This window comes from Dendropsophus ebraccatus, chromosome 1 (genome assembly GCF_027789765.1).
Source record: "Dendropsophus ebraccatus isolate aDenEbr1 chromosome 1, aDenEbr1.pat, whole genome shotgun sequence".
NCBI lineage: Eukaryota > Metazoa > Chordata > Amphibia > Anura > Hylidae > Dendropsophus > Dendropsophus ebraccatus.
In genome coordinates this window covers 1,776,735-1,787,270 of record NC_091454.1, presented here as the reverse complement: position 1 = coordinate 1,787,270, position 10,536 = coordinate 1,776,735, and the positions used below count along the sequence as shown (strand labels likewise).

The 10,536-nt window shown below is 52.4% G+C and overlaps 1 protein-coding gene across 2 annotated transcripts in view; it reads right to left on the bottom strand.

The window, feature by feature from the left end:
* Positions 1–5,622, bottom strand: part of SLCO1C1 (solute carrier organic anion transporter family member 1C1) — a 43,292-nt gene extending 37,670 nt beyond the window's left edge. Inside the window, exons 1-3 of one of the 2 annotated variants that reach the window (XM_069951195.1) lie at positions 5,310–5,622; positions 2,863–2,952; positions 1,880–2,021 (exon numbers count right to left, since the gene is read on the bottom strand). In XM_069951195.1, the coding sequence (XP_069807296.1) occupies positions 1,880–2,021; positions 2,863–2,949 (229 nt within the window). In that variant the 5' untranslated portion in view covers positions 2,950–2,952; positions 5,310–5,622. Of the gene's footprint in view, positions 1–1,879; positions 2,022–2,862; positions 2,953–5,309 lie in introns of those variants that run through there. The other variant, XM_069951204.1, reaches the window with a different exon arrangement.
* Positions 5,623–10,536: the final 4,914 nt, after the last annotated feature.

Below are 10,536 nucleotides of genomic sequence, written 5' to 3'. Positions count from 1 at the left end.
AGTGTAACAGGACTATACACAGCAGGAGGAGTCGTTACAGTGTAACAGGACTATACACAGCAGGGGGAGTCGTTACAGTGTAACAGAACGGACTATACACAGCAGGAGGAGTCGTTACAGTGTAACAGGACTATACACAGCAGGAGGAGTCGTTACAGTGTAACAGAACGGACTATACACAGCAGGAGGAGTCGTTACAGTGTAACAGGACTATACACAGCAGGGGGAGTCGTTACAGTGTAACAGGACTATACACAGCAGGGGGAGTCGTTACAGTGTAACAGGACTATACACAGCAGGGGGAATCGTTACAGTGTAACAGGACTATACACAGCAGGGGGAGTCGTTACAGTGTAACAGGACTATACACAGCAGGGGGAGTCGTTACAGTGTAACAGGACTATACACAGCAGGAGGAGTCGTTACAGTGTAACAGAACGGACTATACACAGCAGGAGGAGTCGTTACAGTGTAACAGGACTATACACAGCAGGAGGAGTCGTTACAGTGTAACAGGACTATACACAGCAGGAGGAGTCGTTACAGTGTAACAGGACTATACACAGCAGGAGGAGTCGTTACAGTGTAACAGGACTATACACAGCAGGGGGAGTCGTTACAGTGTAACAGGACTATACACAGCAGGGGGAGTCGTTACAGTGTAACAGGACTATACACAGCAGGGGGAGTCGTTACAGTGTAACAGGACTATACACAGCAGGAGGAGTCGTTACAGTGTAACAGGACTATACACAGCAGGGGGAGTCGTTACAGTGTAACAGAACGGACTATACACAGCAGGGGGAGTCGTTACAGTGTAACAGAACGGACTATACACAGCAGGAGGAGTCGTTACAGTGTAACAGGACTATACACAGCAGGGGGAGTCGTTACAGTGTAACAGGACTATACACAGCAGGGGGAGTCGTTACAGTGTAACAGGACTATACACAGCAGGGGGAATCGTTACAGTGTAACAGGACTATACACAGCAGGGGGAGTCGTTACAGTGTAACAGAACGGACTATACACAGCAGGAGGAGTCGTTACAGTGTAACAGGACTATACACAGCAGGGGGAGTCGTTACAGTGTAACAGGACTATACACAGCAGGGGGAGTCGTTACAGTGTAACAGGACTATACACAGCAGGGGGAATCGTTACAGTGTAACAGGACTATACACAGCAGGGGGAGTCGTTACAGTGTAACAGGACTATACACAGCAGGGGGAGTCGTTACAGTGTAACAGGACTATACACAGCAGGAGGAGTCGTTACAGTGTAACAGAACGGACTATACACAGCAGGAGGAGTCGTTACAGTGTAACAGAACGGACTATACACAGCAGGAGTCGTTACAGTGTAACAGAACGGACTATACACAGCAGGAGGAGTCGTTACAGTGTAACAGGACTATACACAGCAGGAGGAGTCGTTACAGTGTAACAGGACTATACACAGCAGGGGGAGTCGTTACAGTGTAACAGGACTATACACAGCAGGAGGAGTCGTTACAGTGTAACAGGACTATACACAGCAGGAGGAGTCGTTACAGTGTAACAGGACTATACACAGCAGGAGGAGTCGTTACAGTGTAACAGGACTATACACAGCAGGAGGAGTCGTTACAGTGTAACAGAACGGACTATACACAGCAGGAGAAGTCGTTACAGTGTAACAGAACGGACTATACACAGCAGGAGGAGTCGTTACAGTGTAACAGGACTATACACAGCAGGGGGAGTCGTTACAGTGTAACAGGACTATACACAGCATTGAGACTCGGAGTACAGGAGCACAACAGGTGGGGGACCAGGCGGTGACATTTGGGGGACAGGGCGGTGACATTTGGGGGACAGGGCGGTGACATTATACCCACCGATCTCGAAGCTTCCATCAATGACGCCCACCAGGGATGATGGGAGTTCGAATCTGCGCTCTATCTGGGTGATGGAACTCTTCAGGTAACTCCCCGATAAAGCTTTAGCAAAATACACGAAGCTGATGGCGGTCAGGAAGATCTGTGGGGGAGGGGAGAGGAGCAGAAAAGCTGAGACTACAGAAAGAGTCCCAGAGACCCCCTATGTGTAACCCCCACCAGAGACCCCCTAACTATGTGTAACCCCCACCAGAGACCCCCTAACTATGTGTAACCCCCACCAGAGACCCCCTAACTATGTGTAACCCCCACCAGGGACCCCCTTACTATGTGTAACCCCCACCAGAGACCCCCTAACTATGTGTAACCCCCCCCCTCCCCTGACTATGTGTAACCCCCACCAGAGACCCCCCCGACTATGTGTAACCCCCCCCCTCCCCTAACTATGTGTAACCCCCACCAGAGACCCCCTAACTATGTGTAACCCCCACCAGAGACCCCCTGACTATGTGTGACCCCCACCAGAGACCCCCTGACTATGTGTGACCCCCACCAGAGACCCCCTGACTATGTGTAACCCCCACCAGAGACCCCCCGACTATGTGTGACCCCCACCAGAGACCCCCGACTATGTGTGACCCCCACCAGAGACCCCCCGACTATGTGTGACCCCCACCAGAGACCCCCTGACTATGTGTAACCCCCACCAGAGACCCCCCGACTATGTGTGACCCCCACCAGAGACCCCCCGACTATGTGTGACCCCCACCAGAGACCCCCCGACTATGTGTGACCCCCACCAGAGACCCCCCCGACTATGTGTGACCCCCACCAGAGACCCCCTAACTATGTGTAACCCCCACCAGAGACCCCCCCGACTATGTGTGACCCCCACCCGGTGACACAGCTGAGGGTCTGTTACAGTGTAGCAGTGAGGAGTGTGTAGCGGACCCCCAGCTGTGGAGACCCCCGCACACACACACCCTGAAGCCTCCATAGCGCCTCTTCTGGGAGTGGAGAGCCGGACAGGGATACACAGAGGAGGACTGACCGCACTGAGCGAGCTCCATCACCTGCAGGAGAAGAGACAATGCGTTATAGCACCAACATAGGCTGTAGCGTCACCCAATCCGCAATACCACAACTGACCACCAGGGACCCACTGCTACATCACAGGGCCGGCTGACAGCAGCACAGAGGACGTCAGGAGAGGAAGAGACAGACAGCAGCACAGAGGATGTCAGGAGAGGAGGGGGCTGATACTATAGGGGAGGACACAGCAGCACAGAGGATGTCAGGAGAGGAGGGGGCTGATACTATAGGGGAGGACACAGCAGCACAGAGGATGTCAGGAGAGGAGGGGGCTGATACTATAGGAGAGGACACAGCAGCACAGAGGATGTCAGGAGAGGAGGGGGCTGATCTTATAGGAGAGGACACAGCAGCACAGAGGATGTCAGGAGAGGAGGGGGCTGATCTTATAGGGGAGGACACAGCAGCACAGAGGATGTCAGGAGAGGAGGGGGCTGATCTTATAGGGGAGGACACAGCAGCACAGAGGATGTCAGGAGAGGAGGGGGCTGATCTTATAGGAGAGGACACAGCAGCACAGAGGATGTCAGGAGAGGAGGGGGCTGATCTTATAGGAGAGGACACAGCAGCACAGAGGATGTCAGGAGAGGAGGGGGCTGATACTATAGGAGAGGACACAGCAGCACAGAGGATGTCAGGAGAGGAGGGTGCTGATCTATAGGAGAGGTCACAGCAGCACAGAGGATGTCAGGAGAGGAGGGGGCTGATCTATAGGGGAGGTCACAGCAGCACAGAGGATGTCAGGAGAGGAGGGTGCTGATCTTATAGGGGAGGTCACAGCAGCACAGAGGATGTCAGGAGAGGAGGGGGCTGATACTATAGGGGAGGTCACAGCAGCACAGAGGATGTCAGGAGAGGAGGGGGCTGATACTATAGGAGAGGTCACAGCAGCACAGAGGATGTCAGGAGAGGAGGGTGCTGATCTTATAGGGGAGGTCACAGCAGCACAGAGGATGTCAGGAGAGGAGGGGGCTGATACTATAGGGGAGGTCACAGCAGCACAGAGGATGTCAGGAGAGGAGGGGGCTGATCTTATAGGAGAGGACACAGCAGCACAGAGGATGTCAGGAGAGGAGGGGGCTGATCTATAGGAGAGGTCACAGCAGCACAGAGGATGTCAGGAGAGGAGGGGGCTGATCTTATAGGGGAGGTCACAGCAGCACAGAGGATGTCAGGAGAGGAGGGGGCTGATCTTATAGGGGAGGTCACAGCAGCACAGAGGATGTCAGGAGAGGAGGGTGCTGATAATATAGGAGAGGACACAGCAGCACAGAGGATGTCAGGAGAGGAGGGGGCTGATACTATAGGAGAGGTCCCAGCAGCACAGAGGATGTCAGGAGAGGAGGGGGCTGATCTATAGGGGAGGACACAGCAGCACAGAGGATGTCAGGAGAGGAGGGGGCTGATCTATAGGAGAGGACACAGCAGCACAGAGGATGTCAGGAGAGGAGGGGGCTGATACTATAGGAGAGGACACAGCAGCACAGAGGATGTCAGGAGAGGAGGGGGGTGATACTATAGGAGAGGTCACAGCAGCACAGAGGATGTCAGGAGAGAAGGGGGCTGATCTTATAGGGGAGGTCACAGCAGCACAGAGGATGTCAGGAGAGGAGGGTGCTGATCTATAGGGGAGGACACAGCAGCACAGAGGATGTCAGGAGAGGAGGGGGCTGATCTTATAGGGGAGGACACAGCAGCACAGAGGATGTCAGGAGAGGAGGGGGCTGATCTTATAGGAGAGGACACAGCAGCACAGAGGATGTCAGGAGAGGAGGGGGCTGATCTTATAGGAGAGGTCCCAGCAGCACAGAGGATGTCAGGAGAGGAGGGGGCTGATCTTATAGGAGAGGACACAGCAGCACAGAGGATGTCAGGAGAGGAGGGGGCTGATCTTATAGGAGAGGACAGAGCAGCACAGAGGATGTCAGGAGAGGAGGGGGCTGATACTATAGGAGAGGTCCCAGCAGCACAGAGGATGTCAGGAGAGGAGGGGGCTGATCTATAGGGGAGGACACAGCAGCACAGAGGATGTCAGGAGAGGAGGGGGCTGATCTATAGGGGAGGACACAGCAGCACAGAGGATGTCAGGAGAGGAGGGGGCTGATCCTATAGGAGCAGGGTCACAGCAGCACAGAGGATGTCAGGAGAGGAAGGGGTGATACTATAGGAGAGGACACAGCAGCACAGAGGATGTCAGGAGAGGAGGGGGTGATACTATAGGAGAGGACACAGCAGCACAGAGGATGTCAGGAGAGGAGGGGGCTGATCTTATAGGAGAGGTCACAGCAGCACAGAGGATGTCAGGAGAGGAGGGTGTGTCTCCTCCTCAGTTACTCACCTTGTACTGCGCTCTGGCAGCGGCTGGTGATACTGGGGTCAGTGTGGGGGTCTTGCAGTGGCGGGAGGCTCAGCACATGTGGGGCGGCAGCTGGAGGCGGCTTACGCCTTATATGCTCGGGCGGCTCTGGCTGATCCCTGGATAATGCACCTTTTTCTTCCCCAATTAGAGGGGGACGTTGCTGACATTCCCTCGCTGACGGCCGCCCCCCCTCTGACATCACATTCCCCGAAATAAAGGCAAAACCTGCGGCAGCCGACACAATAAGGTGACGTCCCCCGGCAGCTCCAATGAAAGGCTCTGCGCTGCCGCCATTGTCTGCCAGAGCCCGCACCTCACACAGCCCCACGCACCATGCTGCCAGGGGCAGCTGCATCCCACTGCCACATACTGCCCCCTGGGGGCGCATGCCAAGCACTGCACAGGAATGCTACCTCACACGTCTACTCCAGCCACCTCCAGAGCTGCACTCAGTGTTCTGCTGTTACATCATGTCTCATCCTCCAGAGCTGCACTCACTATTCTGCTGTTACATCACGTCTCATCCTCCAGAGCTGCACTCACTGTACTGCTGTTACATCATGTCTCATCCTCCAGAGCTGCACTCCCTATTCTGCTCTTACATCATGTCTCATCCTCCAGAGCTGCACTCACTATTCTGCTGTTACATCCTGTCTCATCCTCTAGAGCTGCACTCACTATTCTGCTGTTACATCATGTCTCATCCTCCAGAGCTGCACTCACTATTCTGCTGTTACATCATGTCTCATCCTCCAGAGCTGCACTCACTATTCTGCTGTTACCTCATGTCTCATCCTCCAGAGCTGCACTCACTATTCTGCTGTTACATCATGTCTCATCCTCCAGAGCTGCACTCACTATTCTGCTGTTACATCATGTCTCATCCTCCAGAGCTGCACTCACTATTCTGCTCTTACATCATGTCTCATCCTTCAGAGCAGCCATCACTATTCTGCTGTTACCTCATGTCTCATCCTCCAGAGCTGCACTCACTATTCTGCTGTTACATCCTGTCTCATCCTCCAGAGCTGCACTCACTATTCTGCTGTCACCTCATGTCTCATCCTCCAGAGCTGCACTCACTATTCTGCTGTTACATCCTGTCTCATCCTCCAGAGCTGCACTCACTATTCTGCTGTTACATCCTGTCTCATCCTCCAGAGCTGCACTCACTATTCTGCTGTTACATCATGTCTCATCCTCCAGAGCTGCACTCACTATTCTGCTGTTACATGCTGTCTCATCCTCCAGAGCTGCACTCACTATACTGCTGTTACATTATGTCTCATCCCCCAGAGCTGCACTCACTATTCTGCTGTTACGCCAGGTGATATCAGTTGCCTCCTCCCCTTTATATGGAGCTGTGATGATAGGCGGCAGGTGTTGATGCAGACGCTTCCTCAGCGCCCCCTGCTGGTTCCTCGGCTCCATCACATGCTTCTCTTTTCTCCCAGAATTCACCAGCTCGGATCTTAGTGCAGACAGGATCCTGGATCTGAGCTGCGGTTTCCTCCTCTGGCTCGGGCTGCAGTAGGGGACATGGCGCTATATGTGAGCGACCTGGGCAGTGTGTGACGGTGTATGGCAGAGTATATGGCGGTGTATGGCAGAGTATATGGCGGTGTGTGACGGTGTATGGCAGAGTATATGGCGGTGTATGGCAGAGTATATGGCGGTGTATGGCAGAGTATATGGCGGTGTGTGACGGTGTATGGCAGAGTATATGGCGGTGTGTGGCAGAGTATATGGCGGTGTATGGCAGAGTATATGGCGGTGTGTGACGGTGTATGGCAGAGTATATGGCGGTGTGTGGCAGAGTATATGGCGGTGTATGGCAGAGTATATGGCGGTGTGTGACGGTGTATGGCAGAGTATATGGCGGTGTGTGACGGTGTGTGGCAGAGTATATGGCGGTGTATGGCAGAGTATATGGCGGTGTGTGACGGTGTATATGGCAGAGTATATGGCGGTGTATGGCAGAGTATATGGCGGTGTGTGACGGTGTATGGCAGAGTATATGGCGGTGTATGGCAGAGTATATGGCGGTGTGTGACGGTGTATGGCAGAGTATATGGCGGTGTGTGACGGTGTATGGCAGAGTATATGGCGGTGTATATGGCAGAGTATATGGTGGTGTGTGACGGTGTATGGCAGAGTATATGGCGGTGTGTGACGGTGTATGGCAGAGTATATGGCGGTGTGTGACGGTGTATGGCAGAGTATATGGCGGTGTGTGACGGTGTATGGCAGAGTATATGGCGGTGTGTGACGGTGTATATGGCAGAGTATATGGCGGTGTATGGCAGAGTATATGGCGGTGTATGGCAGAGTATATGGCGGTGTGTGACGGTGTATGGCAGAGTATATGGCGGTGTATGGCAGAGTATATGGCGGTGTGTGACGGTGTATGGCAGAGTATATGGCGGTGTGTGACGGTGTATGGCAGAGTATATGGCGGTGTATATGGCAGAGTATATGGTGGTGTGTGACGGTGTATGGCAGAGTATATGGCGGTGTGTGACGGTGTATGGCAGAGTATATGGCGGTGTGTGACGGTGTATGGCAGAGTATATGGCGGTGTGTGACGGTGTATGGCAGAGTATATGGCGGTGTGTGACGGTGTATATGGCAGAGTATATGGCGGTGTATGGCAGAGTATATGGCGGTGTGTGACGGTGTATGGCAGAGTATATGGCGGTGTATGGCAGAGTATATGGCGGTGTGTGACGGTGTATGGCAGAGTATATGGCGGTGTATATGGCAGAGTATATGGTGGTGTGTGACGGTGTATGGCAGAGTATATGGCGGTGTGTGACGGTGTATGGCAGAGTATATGGCGGTGTATATGGCAGAGTATATGGCGGTGTGAGATAGATAATAACCCCTCCTCTGCCCCCAGACCACCAGGGATATAGATATTAACCCCTCCTCTGCCCCCAGACCACCAGGAATATAGATATTAACCCCTCCTCTGCCCCCAGACCACCAGGGATATAGATAATCACCTCTCCTTTGTTCCAGACCACCAGGGATGTACATGATAGCCCCTATACAGCCCCCAGACCAGTGGGGGAATTACCGCCATAGCATCAGTACCTTCTGCTACAGGGCCCGTCTCATCAGGGGGGCCCGGCAGTGCGGACTGTGTGTGATGTCTCCAGGTTGGCTATGCAGGACGTGTATCCTGACACTAGCTAACCAGGGGAGAACGGTGTTTGTAAAAATGCCGGGAAAATACCCACCAGCAGGGGGCGGCATCACAGAGTACAAAGAGAGAGAGAGTGGCTTGTCAGCTGCTGCATGCTGTGAGGTTGGATGACCTCTGACCAATAGCCCTCTCCTGCCAAGGAGAGACAGTGACAGCTCCCTCCTCCTCCTGTCAGTGTCACGGTCTGTGCCCCCTCCCCCCAAAGGCACAGACAGATCACACTGGGAGTTGTAGTCCTACACTGTCTATATAGAAATTGTCCCATTTTACCTTGCAGTGCCAGACTGGAGATACAGTATATATATATAAATATATATCATAAAAATCAAAGTCTGTCTGTCCTTCTGTCTGTCCTTCTGTCTGTCTGTCTGTCTGTCTGTCTGTCTGTCCTTCTGTCTGTCTGTCTGTCCTTCTGTCTGTCTGTCTGTCCTTCTGTCTGTCCTTCTGTCCGTCTGTCCTTCTGTCTGTCTGTCCTTCTGTCCGTCTGTCTGTCTGTCCTTCTGTCTGTCTGTCCTTCTGTCTGTCTGTCCTTCTGTCTGTCTGTCTGTCCTTCTGTCTGTCTGTCCTTCTGTCTGTCTGTCTGTCTGTCTGTCTGTCTGTCCTTCTGTCTGTCTGTCTGTCCTCTATAGACTTCCAAACGCCTGAACCGTTTGACCCCAAATTTGGCGCACAGATACATTGGGTGCCCGGGAAGGTTATAGCGAAGGTCCCGTCCCCGCCAGATGTACAGGAGGGGAGGGGGAGGGGAAAGAGAGGCGCCCCATAGAGATGAATGGGAAAATCTCCTCACTGCACACAGGTGATATAATTAGCTGCAGCAGACACGGCAGTTGGAGCCTTAGCAACCAATAGGATTACTGCTCTCATTTTCACAGGGAGCAATGGTTGCTAGGGAAGCTGCCTCACAACATCCACAGTAATAACTGGTAGACCCCCTACTCCATCTATACAGTACATGTATACAGGACCCCCTACTCCATCTATACAGTACATTTATACAGGACCCCCTACTCCATCTATACAGTACATGTATATACAGGGCCCCCTACTCCAACTATACAGTACAGGTATACAGGGCCCCCTACTCCATCTATACAGTACATGTATATACAGGACCCCCTACTCCATCTATACAGTACATGTATATACAGGGCCCCCTACTCCATCTATACAGTACATGTATATACAGGGCCCCCTACTCCATCTATACAGTACATGTATACAGGACCCCCTACTCCATCTATACAGTACAGGTATATACAGGGCCCCCTACTCCATCTATACAGTACATGTATATACAGGACCCCCTACTCCATCTATACAGTACAGGTATACAGGGCCCCTACTCCATCTATACAGTACATGTATATACAGGACCCCCTACTCCATCTATACAGTACATGTATATACAGGACCCCCTACTCCATCTATACAGTACATGTATATACAGGGCCCCCTACTCCATCTATACAGTACATGTATATACAGGACCCCCTACTCCATCTATACAGTACAGGTATACAGGACCCCCTACTCCATCTATACAGTACATGTATACAGGGCCCCCTACTCCATCTATACAGTACATGTATATACAGGGCCCCCTACTCCATCTATACAGTACATGTATATACAGGACCCTCTACTCCATCTATACAGTACAGGTATACAGGACCCCCTACTCCATCTATACAGTACATGTATATACAGGACCCCCTACTCCATCTATACAGTACATGTATATACAGGACCCCCTACTCCATCTATACAGTACATGTATATACAGGACCCTCTACTCCATCTATACAGTACAGGTATACAGGACCCCCTACTCCATCTATACAGTACATGTATATACAGGACCCCCTACTCCATCTATACAGTACATGTATATACAGGACCCCCTACTCCATCTATACAGTACATGTATATACAGGACCCCCTACTCCATCTATACAGTACATGTATATACAGGGCCCCCTACTCCATCTATACAGT